The sequence below is a fragment of the Calonectris borealis genome, chromosome 11 (assembly GCF_964195595.1).
Source record: "Calonectris borealis chromosome 11, bCalBor7.hap1.2, whole genome shotgun sequence".
NCBI lineage: Eukaryota > Metazoa > Chordata > Aves > Procellariiformes > Procellariidae > Calonectris > Calonectris borealis.
The window spans coordinates 22,800,926-22,819,079 of record NC_134322.1 but is presented as its reverse complement, the minus strand read 5'-3'; the positions used below and the strand labels follow the sequence as shown (position 1 = coordinate 22,819,079).

Here is an 18,154-nt window from a genome sequence, read left to right as displayed (position 1 = left end):
GTGTATTTACTAATTCAGTTTCTCTTCCATGAAACCCTGTCAGCATCCTCTTTAACCCATGTCAGCTTTTATCATCCACAATATCAAGTGGACAAAGATTCTACAAATAAATTTTCTATGAAAAATCACCCCGTGTTGTCTGTTTTGAACCTGCTGTGTGTTAGCATCATTTGTTGCCTGTAGCTGTACTGCCTGAAAGAGTGAATAATGGGTGTCCACCAGCCCTCTCCGTCTCACTCATTTTGTAGACCTTTGCTGTATTCTCCCTCATTCATCTCTTTTCCAGATTCAAAAGTCACAGAAATGGTTTGCCATTTCTTTTGTGGAAGCTGTTTCAACCTTCAGTACCCTTTTCTGAACTTTTTTCTAGGTTTCTTTTCTCCTACGTGCTTTTAAGAGTGGAGGTAGAGGTGACCAAAATTGTATCAAAGATGCAAGTGTGTAATTACTGGCATTTGACTGACGTTTTTGGCTCATTCTGAGCACTGAGGTGACATTTTTGGGGTAGACTCATCTTGGTGGAATTGTCTGCTTAGAGCCATCATTTTGCATATAGAGGCAGGATTATTTTTCCCATGTGTTTAACTTTATCTGCCATGAATTTCATCTGTCACTTTAACATCCAGGCAGAAAATGTCCTGAGGTCTTTCTGCAGTTCTTTACCATCAGATCTGGTCTGTACTAACATTTGTCACCTCGCTGCTCACCCCCCTTTCATCACTTACGAATGTGTTGAGCAACAGGGGTCTCGGCACATACCATGGTGGAGCTCCACAGGTCATCTCCCACCACGGTGGAGCTCCACAGGTCATCTCCCACCATGTACGTTCCTACCTTCTTTTTCCTTTCTTTTAACCAGTTGTTTACTCAGGCAAGGGCTTCCCCTCATGGCTTTGTTTCTTAAGAGCTCTCCAGCAGGTTTGCAACGCAGGATTTCCCTTTAAAAAGTGAAAAATACATATTATTCCTCCATGGATCTCGGAATTTCATGCCGTATTATAGCTTCAGTTTATTTGCCTAATACAGATTTCTGACTTACTACTTGACGTTTCCAGTAGTTTCTCAGACAGAACTCCTTTTAAATACTGGCGTCAAATTTCCCATCTCCCAGTGGCGAGGTAACTTGTGAGAGGTTACGGCCCTGCTATGAGTCAGGCAACCGTTTTGTTCCCAAGTGCCTTGAGAAATCCTGGGTGAATAGCATCTCACCCTGGCAACACGCTGCTGTTCTTTACGCCTGACTCTTCCGAAATCCCTGACACTGACGTTTCAGTTGGAGAGATCCTGCGAGTCTCTTGTACAGGGTGTCATGGACACCTCTCCTCTCCCTTCCACTCAGTACAAAAGCAAGGAGGTCAGTTGTGCGGCCTTATCTCTTTCTGTCATACCCTGACCATCTGCTAACTCTACAATTTCTCTAAAGGGCTTCCAGCTCCTTACTTGTTTGAAGAAGAATTTATTATTAGTTGTAATATCATTTTCAAGTTTTCCTGAAGTTCTTTCTGGCCCAACTTTTATGTTTTGACATTTAACCTATTGAAATTTATTTTCTGCAGCTTTCTGAAGGATGTCGTCTTGCTTCTTAGAATCTTATAACCCTGCTGCTTAACCGTGCTGTTCTCCCGTTCAATCTCTCAAATCTTCCCAGATGAAAGATGCACGTATTCTTCTTGTGTTTTCTTGTTGTGGTGTCTGTGAGCAATCTCCATGTTTCCTGCAGGGATTTCATTCTAAGCTTCCTTTAGCTTCCATTTCACAAGCTTCCACATTTTTCGGTAGGTCTTTGCTCCTAATCTGAGTATGTTACGGTGGTTTGTTGCAGGATAGCTCTTCAGGTATTACGATTTGAACCAAGGTTTACGTGCTGCTTATAAGGACTGCTTCTCTTCTCATGGTCTTCCTGATCTATAGGAATCAATCATGTATCACAACTAGAAATGTAATCTCTGCATCACACCCTGGCAGAGGGTGTTTCCCCTGCCAGCTTGTCCTTGAGCCCCTCATTAGCGTTAGCGTGAACCGTTCCCATAACCTCCTGCCTGGATGGTTCCTGTACAACGTACCCAACCAGGCTACGCCTTCCCTATCGAAGCGTGGAGCATCACCCCGGAGGAAGTCCATTTTATTTGTTGGCCTGGTTAAGTTCTTAATCTGATCTGAGTCTAAGCTTACTTTGACGTCAAACAAACTGCACATGGGGAGGTACGTGTATATGAATATATTTACATGCATGTATCCTTTCCTGTGTCCTACTGATTGTCTTTCTCTCGCCAAGTTTGCAATATATGCATTAATTATTAATCGCTCCTTGTGAAACCCATGACTTATTTTTAGGTTGTTCTGAAAGTAGGCACCAACTGCGCAGAACAAACAAACAGCAAAGAAAAAAGCTTAGCTTTATTTCATTTCCTCCTCTTAACCTGTGTTCTGGCTTTTTGAAGGACATAGCACTTAATCCCTAGGTCTGGTGATTTCAGACTCAGTTCAGTTGGCAAGAGAGAAGGAAAAACAAATCCTCATTGTCTCCATCTCTCTTGTGAGAGAGTGGGAGAGGGGTATTTATTTAAGCACACCCCAGTGTACCTTTCACTTATTGCAGGGCTACTTTCACTTTATGCACTCAGGAGTGTTTTCTTAGGTATCGTTGTGGCCGGCGTGAGTTATTTGGAAAACACATTATTCAGGCCAGCAGAATCTTTAGCTCTGTTGTGCTACTTCCCTGTCCTTGTGCTTTGCTGGAGCCTCACCTTCCTGCCAGGGAACCCTTATCTGTGCCCTTGAGATAACGTTTGTGAGTCTGAAGTGCTGCGACAAGGATTTCCTTGGTCTCGGGTTCTCTCCTGCATTGCCTTTTTGTCTAATGGACTTTCGTTGTCGTGACCAGCAAGTTGCTACAGCTCGTAAAGAACGAACAAAGAACGGAGGTTTAAAAGCAGAAAGTATTTGCGATGCACTTCACCTCTTCAGTGACACAGGGACGTGCTGACTCTGGGGTTTTCCTGTTACAGAAAATCATGATAACAAAAACCATGGCTAGAATTTTAAATGTGGATTCCCAGAATCCAGCATGTAAATTAAGGATTTGATTTTGAAAAGTACTGAATGTGATCTCTTTTCTTAGAGTTTATGAGAAGTACCGTTAAATATAGACATTTTTTATTTAGATACCTGTGGTAAGTAAAGGCCTCAATAAAAAGTGAGTTCATTCTTTGTGTTGAAAATACATAAACCTCCTAAGCTAGTCACTGTATTCGTAAAGTACCTCTGGTAGAAATTTGTAGTTACTTTATTTAGTGTCTCTAACCAGAATAGTTTGTACTTTCATAATGAATGACAGCAGAGAGTAGTTGTGTATGGAAATACAGTATACGGAAATTTTGGAGTTGTAATTCCTTTAATGTTTCCAGTCCCCAGTGCCCCACCGCAGAATCTAACGCTGGAGGTACGGAATTCCAAGGTAAGATGTGGAGAATTCCCTGTTGGTAGTGGGTAAACAAAAGGTTGGTGGGTCTTAGATCAACCAAAACTTAGAGCTGCCTTGGGTTTCTTTTCTACCATGCCGCTGTTCGGCTGTTTGTGTACGAGTTGCCCAACAGGAGAATATCTGAACGTGGGGCCTGAAGCATTAGAAGCTCCAATCCAATCGGGGATTGTACGTAGCGGAACGCAATAAAGACAGTGGCAACGTACCAAAGCATGGAGGCTAATTAAGAAAGAGGTTTGATTAGGCACAGAAGCCTGAAGCACCAGAGCTTGAATGTGTTGATTAACTATTGTTTACAGTGTGTGTGCGTACACATGCACGTTTATATGTCCTGAGCACTTTAAAAGAGAAAATTATATACTTAGTCATTATGACTTTAGTGTTTATGATTGGAGATGTTTTTAAAAGCCTTTCCTAAACTCTTTTCCAAATACCTTTTTCTACTGCCTGTAGGATTAAAAATAAATAACTTTCTGCACATAAACTACAGTTCAGATAACTTGTACCCTTTAGACAAAATACCAGTTCTGAAAGGTAGATCCTCAAGTAAACCGAATCTTAAGATAAGCCGAAGAAAATGAAAGGGAAACCCAAGGGGCCATTTGTGAAATTGGAATCAGAAGCTGTAATAGGATTGAAGCGCTTTGAGGTGCACTTCTATAGGCACATGTATGACCTGGGCTGCTGCTGAATCATAGGTTTTTTACTTCTTACAGATACCTGTGTTTTACTATATGCAAATGCAGTATTTTCTGTATGCGTGTTTTTTATCTTGCGTTTCATTAAGTATTAGCACTAGAGTAGTTTCTCTGGCTGCGTGGGCGACGATGACTTTGTAATGACCTTCTACCTTCCACAGAGCATCATGCTACACTGGCAGCCTCCTCCTGCGGGGACGCACAGTGGACAAATCACTGGCTACAAAATTCGCTACCGTAAAGTGTCCCGCAAGAGCGATGTGACAGAGAGCATTGGTGGGACCCAGCTTTTTCAGCTAATTGAAGGTGAGCTATTATTTGCAAGCATTTGTTATCAGAAGGGGTTTTTCAGGTGCTTTTAGTGGGCTGAGGCTCAGAGACATGTTTATGTAGGGTTCTTGCCTTGGAAGAAAAAATGAAAACACTTAAAACGAGTGTTTGTAGGTTATGAGGTAGCGTGGGCTGGCTAGTAGTCACCGAAGTCTAGTGACCTGTTTTCTAGCCCTAATTTTGCCATTGATTTGCGGAGTGGACTGGACGAGTCCCTTTAAAACCTTTATAAGAGGCAGAGGGGTTGCATGGAGAAGATGGTCCTGAGCTCATGGTGTCTGCCCGAATGCCAGAAATAAACGTACGGAGGAGGGTGCCAAAGAAACGCAGTCTGGCTGGGTGTTCGGCAGACTCACCTGTTTGCAGGTGGATGTAAGGGACGTGTGCTCTGTCTCGCAACGCTCGCCAACAAGCCCAGCTCAGAGTCCTATGAACTGCTTACCTCGGGCATCTCTGCAAATCATCCCGCCTGGTTTCACTGACAGCAACCTTCTCCTTCTTTCTGGCATGAATGTAACATATCCTCTCTTTATTTTGTATGCTTAAAAAATCCAGTCTAGTACATTACTTAGTGTAAGTTATATATTGTTACCAGAACTAGAATTTTGTTTAGCAGAAGTAAACAGTACATGAGAACAGGAGCAAGACTACATTTTGTTCATTTTTTAGTCTCTGTAAACGAACAGTTGGTCAAAAGAGAAGAAATTGTGCCTCTCTAGAAAATGAATATGCACTTTTTAACAAGATGTTTTGATTTGTTCTCAGAAACTCCAGCTGTGACGCAGGAAGTTTCAGTTTTCTCACAGAGTAGGAGTTGATATGTGCCTGTAACTGGAGTATGTTTTTGCCAGCAACAAAGCCTGTTTAAGAAGTTCCATATATCAAATTTTGAGTGCGTTTTCATACTGCTTTGATTGTTGATTATACACTCTTATATACAGTAAACAAACTGTTTGCACAGTTTGGTCACTTGCTGTCTATAGCCTACACCTAGGTTTAGTTATGGATGTGGGTGGTTCTGTACTTAAAACTAATTAATAGCCAGAAATTAAAGCTGGCTGCAGAGAGTACCTCACAGACTCTTCCAGTAGCCCACAGGGACAGTCTGCAGAGGGTCACAGCCCTGGGTGTCTCCGATCACAGTTTAGCTGTTACACCCTAATTGGTGTCAGCTTCCTTACCGGAGCTGCGCCGTGGGTTGTGCTGTTTCCATCCCTGACCTCATGCTACGCTCAGGTGGCCGTGCTGGGGTGAAAGGCTTTTTACTGTCAGGTTGTACCTGTATTTTAATTAGGAGGTGTGATTCCTGTGCTCACAGCTGGAATTCCTGTGTTGGTATCTTGGATACTCCTTGTCTCTTAGGTCTTGAACGAGGTACAGAATACAGCTTCCGAGTGGCTGCCTTGACTGTTAATGGTACCGGACCGGCTACCGACTGGATATCAGCAGAAACGTTTGAGAGTGATCTAGATGGTAAGATCATGAGTGTGAACATATTTGTGACATCAGAAACATTAGAACTTGTGGACAGGGCACAGTAAAATTTGATTGCCTTTTTTAAAGGCGAACCTGATTTTGTTCAGTTGTTTTTACTGTATTCTAATTATACGATGTGCTTTTTTTATGGTTAAGTGAAATTAATTTCTGTTTTAACACAAAATTCTTGCCAAGTCAATTAAATGGCTTGAAATTAAATGCTGCTTCTACACTTTCTAGTACTGTATGTTTGCACTATGTTTTTTCTGCTAAGAAATAACCCAATTATGAATTACAATGTCAGTGTTTCAATATTTAAATAATAAGATTTATATAGTAATAATAATGGCTCGATTTTTATATTGTAATAAAATTCATCTTGTTAATTATGCAGGGGTTTACATGCTATGAAAGAGGTAGGAGGACTGTTTTCCATGAGGGAAGTAAAATAGTGATTGTGTATTTTATGTAGCACCTAAGTTACGCTACCGAAACCATCGAAGTGTACCTCAAAGCGTTCAGAGTGGTGACTGGGTATTCGGAGGTGCCGCGCGCTGATCGATGTAGTCCCGTTGGCTGCCGTTTGCAGTATTGGCGCCTGCACTGTGGTTGCAGACGGGAGTTGTAAACTTTGTGGAATGTGAGAGAGATGCCACAGTAGGAAAGAACCAGTGAAAAACATTGCTGTCACCCGTAGACCTTTGGAATCTCACCGCTATGTTTCATTGGTACCACGCTCTCTTAAAACACTTCTGAATTTTTTGTCTTTGCTTAGACTCTTTTTCTAAGGAGAACGTTTGACCCCCAGTAACTGTTATTTTGCTGCTTTAGAAGAAAAGGGAGATTGATTGTGCTTTCAGTACTGATAGACTAGTATAGGCCATATCTTCCATCAGAAATGAAGTCTTCCACCAAAGCCATATATTCATGATGTGTAGTATACAGAACCATGATAACATCTTGTTTTTCCAGTGTAGAGTTTAACAATAAAAGTAGGAAATGTTGTGTAAAAAAATTTTGAACTTTGATAGTTGGTCCAGATGTTTGGTGTTTATTGCACTAGAATAATTTGCAAGTGGGAACCTGATTCTTGCAGAATTCAAATAGGCAAATTTGTGAGCATCTCCCAGAATCTGACTAAAAGCAATTGAAATTGAGGAAGAGAAGTGCTATTTTTGGAAGCATGGCTGGGGCAGATCTCTTTGGAACTGCCTACATGGAGCTGGAGATCCTGGGTAGTCTGTTCCCGTTTCAGAAGAGCACTTCTTTAGGGCTGTTGCACACAAGTTACCTTACGCTTTTTGCAGGCCAGCTTCCCTCTTGGCTTTGTTAGAAGTAGCTGGAGGGTCGTTCTAGCTTAATGCCGCAGTATCCAGTAATGTCTTTCACATCTGTGTGGCTTGAGATTCAGTTATACTGGCAGCTGGAAGACAGAATAATAAAAGAGCTTCAATATTTGCTCTGCACTGTTGGAAGATTGCTTCAGCAGTCAGCTGATTAGAGCCCTTGAGAGCCCACGCTTCAACCTTTGTGTTATGCAGAGGTGATGCTCTACTTAATACTTGTCCTCCTATTTCTTACTCCGTTGCTTAATCAAGAGCAACGCAAGAAACAATGTTAACAGTAGAGTTCAGTTTTGTAGTTATTTAAAATTTACTTTTTAGAGTTGAGATTGCTTGGATCTGTGTGTCTGTCTTCCTCTAACGGGATACGACACAACCTTGCAGCTTTGAGAAACCACTAGTTCCCCAGACCGAAGTAGAGCTCTGTAAGTGGGCAGCACTTACAGCAGGTAACGAAAATGTACTCTGCTTTTGGATTAGAGTTAACAATACTTTGCCAGAGGATAGCATCAGGATTAAATTTAGATAGGGCAGAAGGAGGGAGAAGAAAAGAACTTTTTGATTCTGTGTTGATTTTGTCATTTTAATTTTTTTCAAATTGGAATGTTGCAGTCCTTGCAGGACATCTATCTTTCTTTATGCATATTCTTTACAATGAATAAAGTAATAAAAAGTCGCAGTTAAGACAATGTAGCATGGTATTCATATCATTCTGTACACATGTATGAGATATTTGTGTATGTGCATACTGGAAAGAAGATGTCTCTCTCTTGCTTTTCTTTCTTTAGTAAGCTCATGTGGGTAATTTTAATACTATGCAAATGTATTTACAGTTAATCTTTAATTTCCCAGGTTCAATAGATATGTAAGGCATAACTCCTTTTTATTCCATGGCTGCTTTTTGAATTTAAATAGAAAATAATTCACTTTATAGTGTCATCAATGTGAATGGGAGCCAGACTGTTACAATTTAGTGTTAGCAGGGCTGTGTAATTTTGCAGTCGGTGCAAGTCCCACCAGGACTGCATGTGCAAGAGGTGTTAAACAGTTGTACAGAGTTTATCCCCAATGCACTAACTTCTGTGCAGTTAAAAATGTCATCTCTTATATTGCAATTCTGTAGCTTTTCTGTATTTAATAGTGGTGGACTTTAATTGATCAGCTGTGTCAGCTGGAGACCATGAACTCCCTGGGCTAGCAGGCCAATGGCATATTATGATCCAAATAATCCTGTTGTGTGCTTTATTAAATGTTTTTAGATAAATGCAGCATGTTTCATTAAAATGAAATCCCTGCAGGAAGCGGAACTCTCTGAACGGATTTTATTTTAGAGTGGAGAACTCAGCTTACAATAGTAAGCACAGAATTATTTATAATCTGACAACATACGGCAGGCTCCAGTGACCTGACAAAAGTACTTATTTAATTTTTGAGAAGTTAAAACAAAGGTATGGACGTTAGTATGTATAGTTGTGCTTTTAGATTGCTTTTAAGTTGTAATCAACATTGGGGAAAAATCCTTTTAGTAAAAATATTAGGAGATTACAGTGACGTGTTGTGGAAGTCCTTCTGTTATTAAGGATCCACATTCCATCTCTCTGTTGGGTTGTGACTAGGTTTGTGTTGCCTGTTGGGGGTAGATTCAAGCATCTGTTACGGACTCTGAGTATTTTTTGATCTTGTGGTGTGGTTGTGTAGTTTTTGCAGATATTTCGTGAATTTTGTTAAAGAGACTTAAACAGCAACAAGTGTAGGACAAATCACAAGAAACCTTTGCAGCACATGCAATATCCAGTTTACTCACAATTCTTAGAGCTTTGGAATATTCTGTTTAATCCTACAGTGAGCTCAGGAACCTTTCTTTCATCATCATTGTGTTTTCAATATAATGACTTTAATGCCCACAGGTAAGTAATATGGTGGAACTAAAAGTAGATTGCTTTGTGGAGGGGGAGGACATGATAAATTTAGTGCAGATTTTGAAAAATTACAAATTGGAAAGAACATGCACAAACATCAAAATAGTCTGCCTTGAAGCAGATCTGATACTTTTCTTCAGTACGACTGTCCACTCCTTTAAAAAGAGGATCTATTAAAATATATTAGTGTACAAAACGATGTTAATTTTCTTCTGCTTAGAGGAGTTCCTTGCTCTCTCTTGTACAATAAAGCTCTCTCCTTTGAAGCGTACTCATTTCAATACAGACGCCGAGTAGAAGTGCTACATTGGACCTTGCTAGCTCATAGCTCTTCATGTAATTACCTTTATTTAAGAGAAGTCCTTTAAATCCGTTGTTTTTCTTTAACAGAAACTCGTGTTCCTGAAGTTCCAAGTTCCTTACACGTCCGTCCGCTTGTCACCAGTATCGTGGTAAGCTGGACCCCACCTGAAAACCAGAACATCGTGGTGAGAGGCTACGCTATAGGGTACGGCATCGGCAGTCCTCACGCGCAGACCATCAAGGTGGACTATAAGCAGAGATACTACACCATTGAAAACTTAGGTAGGGAAAGTGAATTAACACCAGTGCCCAAGTTTTACCTCTCATTTATGTTGCTGTTTTCTAATTATTGTGTTATAAATAAATAAGACTACAAGCGTGTTTGTAAGAGGATCTTTTTCCTTATTCAGATATTATATGGGATGCCAAACTGTTGATAAATTTCAAATAAACTCAATTTTCTGCTGATAGAGAAAGAGGCAGAGGAATAAAAAAACCCCCAAGCCCAGAATCCTAAATTCACCGAGTTTGAAGCATAGTGCATTTTGATTTGATGCTTTCCCTTCAACGGTTATTACAAAAACTTTCAGGCCGAGCAGCCTTCCCGTATTCTCCTTCTGGAGCTGCGGAACAGATGGCTTCAGGCAAAAAAGAAACTAAAATGTCACCAAAATACAGTGGCATCTACTTTAAAAGAAAAATATAGAATTGTTCCTCCACAGAACTCTCTGTGGTAGGTAAGATATCCTGAAAGCAAAATAAATATCTGTATTGCGAACTACTGGGAAATTCCATAAAATTGGAGTTTTGGATAGTATTGTAGTAGGGGAACTTAAAGTGTTCATTTTAAAATGTTTTTCCTCACTACTATTTTGACTGTACTTAAGGTAGATATGCTGTGACTAGAGACTTCTGCTGTATGAGAACTATTGAACGCTAAAAGAAGGTCTGTATGGAGGCTTTCTTAATTCAAATTTAGTCTAGTTCTTTCATGTATTTCTGTTAAAAAATAAAATACTGAACAAAGAGAAGACGGAGAAGCAGAAAATAGGATTCACTAACAGTTTGCACTAAAAATATACTTAATTTTTTCCCTTTAGACCCAAGCTCCCACTATGTCATAACTCTGAAAGCGTTTAACAACGTTGGTGAAGGAATCCCTCTCTACGAGAGCGCGGTGACCCGGCCGCACTCAGGTAAAGGCCAGGGGCTGCTTTTAAGTTCTGCACAGCTGAAAGTTGTTAACACGCCCCTGCAGCTGAAAATGAGATGATGTGTGATGCAGGAGTGTTGTTTTCCAGTGTCAAGTACCCTCCATTTCTTTAACTGATTGGCCTTACTGTTTCAGTGATTGCCTCGCATGTTTCATCCGTTTAATAAACCACCTAAAATTGGTTTCATTTTTAAATTGCAAACTTAACCTTTCAACTGCTTTTAGATGTTCTTATTCAAAAAGTTACCGTTATGTTAGCACAAATTGTGTGGGTGCAGTTCTAAAGGCATTGCCCTTATTTTGTTTTTTTATGGACAAGTATAGCTTTTTTTGGTCTTTTACACTGAGATTTTTAATACGATGCCTGCATTTTCTTTGTCTAAGCCTCAGTCTGCAGTCGTTTACACTAACCAAGTTCTTGGCATATTTTTTTTCATCTTGTAATACATTAATACAAGATTTTAAGCAGAGAAATTTGCAAGTGAGCTATTACTATGCTGTGCTCCCTACTAGACTGTTGACTTAGTTATTTTGTGTCGATGTTAATTCTTCTGTTTGTTTTAGTCTTCTGAAGAGCAGGAATTCTTACAGATTTTATAGAGGACATGGGAATTGCAGTTTCTTCAGTTATTGCAAATTTGTATGATACTTGGAACTTGACTGCCATTAACATTCTTTAAAAGATGATGGGAGTTCCCTGTAATTTTTATGAAGTGGCATCTACCCATCTAGAAGTCCAGCTCTTTTTCCTCCTCATTGTTTTCTGGAAGAGGAATCAGTGGACGTTGAGGCAAATAAAATTAAAATTCCTGTATTTTGGGGTTCTTAGGCCATGGTTGAATGCACTGAGCACTAATACAATTAGGTATATGTATGAGCATATATATTTTGTCTTACTGTCTTAAGAAGGGAACACGATGCAAGAGTAATTTTATTAGCCAGTCTTATGTCACCTATTAACTCTGGCTTTTCTCTCTTTTTCTCCATTTCTCACCTTTCATTTCATTGTACTACCCTGCATTTCCCCTTTTTTGTTTTTGTTTACATTAAAATGCCACCTTCTCCCTTTTTAATTATAATACACTACTTTTTACCCATCAATTCCCTAGACACTTCCGAAGTTGATTTGTTTGTTATTAATGCTCCATACACTCCAGTGCCAGATCCGTCTCCCATGATGCCACCGGTGGGAGTTCAGGCTTCCATTCTGAGTCACGACACCATTCGGATCACTTGGGCAGACAACTCTCTGCCGAAGAACCAGAAGATCACAGATGCTCGCTACTACACAGTGCGCTGGAAAACCAATATTCCTGCCAATACGAAGTACAAGGTATTGGAGTTCCAACAACGCTAACGCAGCTGCATTATTTCAGTGAGGAGAGGTTTCATGTTCAAGTCAGGGTTAAGTGAAAGCGGAGAGTGAAGACAAGCGCTTGGAAAACAGTGTAGGCGTGTGCCCAGTTTTATTTGAGATGCCCAGACTGAGTTCACATCAGTGCTGCTCAGTTAAATCATCGCTTCAAAGGTGCCTCTAGATGTAGTGGAAGAAGTTGGTTTTGTGTCTCGCGCGCGTATGTGTGAAAGAGATGGAGGCGTTGTGTGTGAGTGAGTGGAGGAGCTGGCGCAGGGGAGGAAGGCAGATGCTTCCAGAGTGGGACCACGGACACGGTGACAATTTTATCCTTTCTTCTTCACCCTAACACAATCGCTCTGTATGACAGATGTGGGCTTACCTTTAGAGGAGCCAATAATGCATTAATAAGGTGGGTGTTACTAATGGCTTCCCTCCAGTTACAGAAGAATCTGAATTTGTGGGGCAAGTCATGCAGGGAAGATATTTACCCTGACGGTTTTAAGTTTCCTTTTACAGCCTGTTCTGTTCGTACGAAGTTGATAGTGAGCCTTTCCTTTGGGAACTGAATGGGTGCAAAATATATAACAATAACTTAATGATATCCCTGTCTTCCTTGATTTTCCTCTACTGTTTGATTTGGAGACTAGATTTGGGGTTTTGTTTATTGGTTTGGGTTTTTGTATTGGTTGGTTGGATATTTTTTTAATTTTCAGAGTTATCTGAAGGCCTCCAAAATGCTGACTGCAAATTTCACATTTGAAATGAGACTCAAAGGAAATGGTTGTTAAAATATCCGGCTAGTGGAGCTCCCTTTACGCTCCTACAGAGCAATCTTGTTACAAACCAGATTTTTTTTTTTTATTGAAATGAAAAGATGTATGTATATGTGTTCTTCCTCTAAAGGCAGGCTATTTATGAACCCACATTCCTGAGGCATGTGCAGAGGATGTCTTGGGAGTGATTTATATAATGCTGCAGTTTCATTAGTTAAATGCTTAAAAAAACCCACCCTCAGTGGTAAATGAAATACTCCCACCGTTCTCGGTGCTGGTGGCCAGTGGTCAAGAAGTTTTATTGCGGACCAAAAATAATATGTAATGATGGAGTATAGTTGAAAATTACTCATTGTGAAAAGCATTTGCCTGAAAGGACATAAGTTTGAGAACATGTGCTCGAATAATTTTTAACCCATATGTTTGGAGACCTCAATCCTGCTTTTCTTTCTTTGTTTCAATCATGAATTCTGTACTACTCTGTTGGACAATAACAATTGCTAATTTTAAGAAAGGCAAAACCCCTTTTCAGCGGTGCTCTGCAATAAGCTGCTGCATTTCAGTCAGGTCTTTGGTAACTTTATTACGTATGAGTTAGTATATTGTTTGTCACAGCCATCGCTAGCAGCTTTGTTATTTACTGCATGTTTTGAGGCTGTTTGCCCAGTTGCATCGGAGCTTCTCCGTTACGCAGCCTTGCACACAGAAATCTTATCTTTGTGTCAGTTCTCTAGTATCCAAAGCTACATCTGTTCAAACCAGTGTTGTTTCATCCATCCCTCTTGTCAGAAAATTGGATGTCGATATAGTTCATTCATATTTTCTACATTTGCTCCCCCCTTCTATGCTGGCATTCACAAACTATTATTCAAGAAGAGGCTGCATGCTTGAAATACAAGTTAAGAGGTTCCACCTTAAGGAGCCTTATTTTCTTAAATTTGTATAGGAGTTGTGTCAATCTAGAGCATATGAACACAGGAACAGATGTGATACAGTTCCTGAAGCTAAAATACTCCACTGTGCTTTGAACCGTGTAGTTTCACTAATGTGGATCAGAGAGCGTTTTTCAAAGGATCTTTGTTGGTGGAGCAGAGTTGTCCTACTCGCAGGCTACCTGTGATTTATCAGGGTGCTCTCAAGCATAAGCTAAAATATTAAATCTTAACTTAGATCTTTTAGGACTGTATAAAAAGAAAATAAATTTTACAGTGTGATATTTATGAAGTTTATTTCTAGTAGGTGAGCAGGGTTTAGTACCATGGGATATGTTGTGATCTTAAAAACAGTAAGTGGTGTTAAAAAATGAAGAAAGCAGAGAAGTCTAACGCAGTTTAGCATTTCACGTGTCATTTACATTCAATGTGATGTGCAGTGAAACTAAAAGATAACACGTTTCAAAGCCATAGTTGAAAAATACAACTTTAACCTGTAAAAAGGACTCCAGCTGCCACATACGACTGTAGCTATGAGCAAAAAAGTACAATAAACAGCGTTAGGACTTTCCACAGGTATTCTGGAGAGGAAGAAATGGTGTGCTTTCAGGGGGTAAGTCAGCTCGTAATGCAAGATGCTAGGAAAAGATTTATCCTTTGGATATTACATTACATAGTTGTCATTACATAGTTGTCCAGGCCAAAGGTCTTTGCAGCTTCTACTGAAGCATCAGCTACTTCCGAACGTCCCTGAGCCGCGCTGCAAAGAGCCGGGAGACAATGTCGCTTGGCGCTTTGAGAGCTGATGAAGAGCTCTTCTGAACGCAGGGCTTCACGCTCGTGCTAGGGAGGCTGTGCTCAATCAAGCTTTGTCACTGAACTCATCTAAGAACTGTCCTGCCCGGCGCTTCAATATTTGAACCATTCAGCCACAATCACGTTTACCTTGAAACTACACTGAGTTTTGTATCAAGTAAAGGTTTAAAGGTAATGGAGCGCTTGATTTTAATTAGGTTTATGATGTCTTTATTCTTTGTCCAGCTCTGTGATGTCTAACTGGCAAAATGCATGTCTGTGCACAAGCAAAATACTTTGTACAAATCTAAGTATCGCTTGGCTTCAGTTTTCTGAACTTTCCCCTGGTGTAACAAAAAGGCTGTCATTGATATTTGAGAAATAGTTTCTTTCCAGAATTTGGACCATATTATTCATAGAGTCTTCAAGGAACGTAGATGGCCTTTTCCTTGAAAAAAAAAATTAGCTGAAAACAGATGTTTTCTGAACGCAATAGTTATTAATACAGTTGTTGTTTCAGTATTTGACAGGGCCATACAACTAACTCTATAATTCTGTGTTCAGATCGCTGTAGGTTAAGGTAAGGAATATACATATATGTAGATTTTTTTTTTTTTCCCATAGGCCTCAAGTACTTTGTGTTTATGTTCAAGTCATGTATAAAAAATATCAGCTATTTTAACCTAAAGGTCAAAAATTCTATCTAAATGGCTGAGTTGCAAATTACACTATAAACCATGTGTAGTTTCAGTGTGTGATCCTAGATAACCGTTTTTTCTGAAAAATATCTACATATTAATAAAGCTTCATTGTCTTCAAGTCTCTCAGCACCTGTACTTTCAGTTGATATTTCTTAAAGTATGTTAAAAGTTCACTGAAAATTCTAACGGGAATTTGGAAGGCAGATACAGATCTCAAGAAGGACTGTTATTGTTAGCTGTGCTTCGTTGTTTTCCCTAGCCAGATCAGTTAATGAAATGCTGTAAATTAAACCCCCCAAGTAGACAGTGATTTAGCCTGCTGCATAGCAAGTGTGCCCTGGACCTTGTATTGCTTTTTATTTTTTTTAATTTATAATTGACTGCTATTAAACGCTCTTGCTGATTGCAGAAAGAATTTCTAGTTTAGGATAAAACAACTGCACATTAATATTTGATTAATGAATTTGCATGACAGAGCAAAAACGTTACAGAATTAATGACTGTGGTTATGAAAATGTAGCGATGTTTTAAACACTTACCTGAGACAAGGGTTTTTGAGAGCTGATGATTGATGGTTTTCAGTTCAGAAGTTACTGACACTTTGTTTTTCTTTCAGACTGCAAATGCGACCACTTTGAGCTATTTAGTGACCGGGTTAAAACCAAATACCTTGTATGAATTCTCTGTGATGGTGACTAAAGGTCGAAGATCAAGTACTTGGAGTATGACAGCACATGGAACAACTTTTGAATTAGGTACTCCTTCGTGTCTTTCTGGAAGGGCCGACATTCCTGACGAGATGAATAAAGTCGAGTCTACCAGAATTCTGGAAGAGGGAAAGCATGTATTTAAAATCATTATGCTGATGAATACGTGCTGGGGGCTTCTTTTCTTTATAGTTTATTCAGAAATTCTGATTAAAAAACAACAACACACTTCAAAATTCAAAGGGATGATTGCATGCAAAAGAATTTACATCAAATTACAGAGAAGTAATGAATAATGTACCACAGTTCACAGACAGGGGAGAATAAAGAAGCGTACGCTTGAAACATCTCAGAAGTAGCATGTTAATAGCAAATACAAAGAAAATACTTTAGCAAATAATAATTAAAATTTGCTGTAATTATGATGATAATTACTGCAGAGTGAGGAAGTGCATGAGGCAAATGAAATTTAAAAAAAAAAAAAAAGCAAACAAAACCCCCACAAACAAACAACAACAACAATAGAAATTGAGCCATCCAAATCAGTCCTAAATTCTTGTTCTTCAGCAGGAATTGCCATTGCGGTTCTCAGGGCTGTCGAAATGACGCACTCTCAAAGTACAGAACAGAAAAGGGTTTGTAGCTGCCAGGAGGAACTTGGACCTACTGAGGAACTGCGAGGTCCAGGACCTGTCCCTCATTAGCTCTTTTTATCTTGCAGTGTTAAATGATCTTTGTGCAATTAAATTTACTGCTTATTATGCTTAGGTTTCTGTCTATTTGAACTGTAAGGACAAAAGAGAGCCTATCCAAATTACCTGGTAGTTCTCACGCTAAATTAAAATACAGCAAAAAAGTGAAGCAGGCAAAGAATTGGTGAGATCATCCCAATATTCTAAAACAAAGAAGAAAAAGGAAGAAAACCAAGATAAAGTCAGAAAGCTCCTAACTTACTCTGAAGTCCCATAAATCCTTCGTGAGCTTCAGTTGCTTTAGTTTTTGGTGGGAATCCCCTGATGCCAGCTGCCCTTCTGACTGCACAGGTCTGGACTGAGGCTCCTTTCCCTTCCGATTACTATGCCCATCCCATGTTAAAACACTTTGGTGTTTTTGCTGACACACACAATTCTCATCCATAACTCTACACTAAGAGCAGGGACTATGAAAGTTGCACAAAAAAAGTTCTTAAAAGAGAATTTGAAACTCAAAAAAGTACAGGAGCGAGGGAAGTCTCGTTTCTTTTCATTTAAATAGAAAGTAAATTTCTAGTCGGGGTTGTTGTAAAGAATATTTGCAAATATGACCTAAAAGCTTGGGAACTAAGAAGCAAAAGAAAAAAACAAAAAAAGGCTAAATACATTTTCTCATAAGAGATCCTGTGTTTGATACTACTCGCCAAATTCCTCAGTGTGTGACTCACTATTTTTGAATACTCACGAGTAGCAGGACTTGCTCCTCAGCGAATGCTGAAGAAAAATATGGGATACTGGGTTCAGTGTTGGTCTGTGCATTAGTAATCTCTTGAGGGCTAGTCCTGATTTTTTTTTTCTCTGAAGCTTACTGTAGGGCCTCGAATCGTGCTTTACGTCTGACCATTCTGTCGAGCATGTTTTTAAGTATTCAGGATAATAGTTACAGTAACTTCGGAGCTTTTGCTCTCCCTGGTTTCCAACTACTATTCTGCACAGGGATAATAGGTAGCCGTCTCAGAGGATGGACAGATTAATTTCTAACAGGTAATATACATAAAGCTCTTTAAATGCAGAAAGCACCGTATAAGCACTAAATGTTACTATTATAGTATTAAATATCCAAGGCGGATTTACTTTGCTAAAAGTTACCTAGTTAGAAGTCTCATGTTTTTCATAACGTGGCATTGCAAACTGTGGCTGGTTAATGCACCTTTGGAGACCTTGGCTCTGTGCATTTGAAAGCCATTAATCTAAGCCCCAGCTGGATATTTTAGTTCACAGCGAGAAAGGTCTCAGATTTCAGTCTTTGCTGGAGCAACTTGTGCCATTTCCTGAACTTTAGGCAGGAGGAGGCTGATGGGAGAAGGAAGTGCGCTCTCCTCCTTTCTTTCTCTCAGTCTTGCTCTCTGGCAATCCAAGGAAAAAGGTTGG

General features: G+C 39.7%; 1 protein-coding gene across 1 annotated transcript in view; it reads left to right on the top strand.

Moving 5' to 3' along the window:
* NEO1 (neogenin 1) overlaps nucleotides 1–18,154 on the top strand; it is a 153,416-nt gene that overhangs the window by 110,739 nt on the left and 24,523 nt on the right. Inside the window, exons 12-18 of the mRNA XM_075159565.1 lie at nucleotides 3,408–3,457; nucleotides 4,344–4,488; nucleotides 5,875–5,985; nucleotides 9,641–9,835; nucleotides 10,654–10,749; nucleotides 11,876–12,099; nucleotides 15,941–16,079. Of these exons, the coding sequence (XP_075015666.1) occupies nucleotides 3,408–3,457; nucleotides 4,344–4,488; nucleotides 5,875–5,985; nucleotides 9,641–9,835; nucleotides 10,654–10,749; nucleotides 11,876–12,099; nucleotides 15,941–16,079 (960 nt within the window). The remainder of the gene's footprint in view (nucleotides 1–3,407; nucleotides 3,458–4,343; nucleotides 4,489–5,874; nucleotides 5,986–9,640; nucleotides 9,836–10,653; nucleotides 10,750–11,875; nucleotides 12,100–15,940; nucleotides 16,080–18,154) is intronic.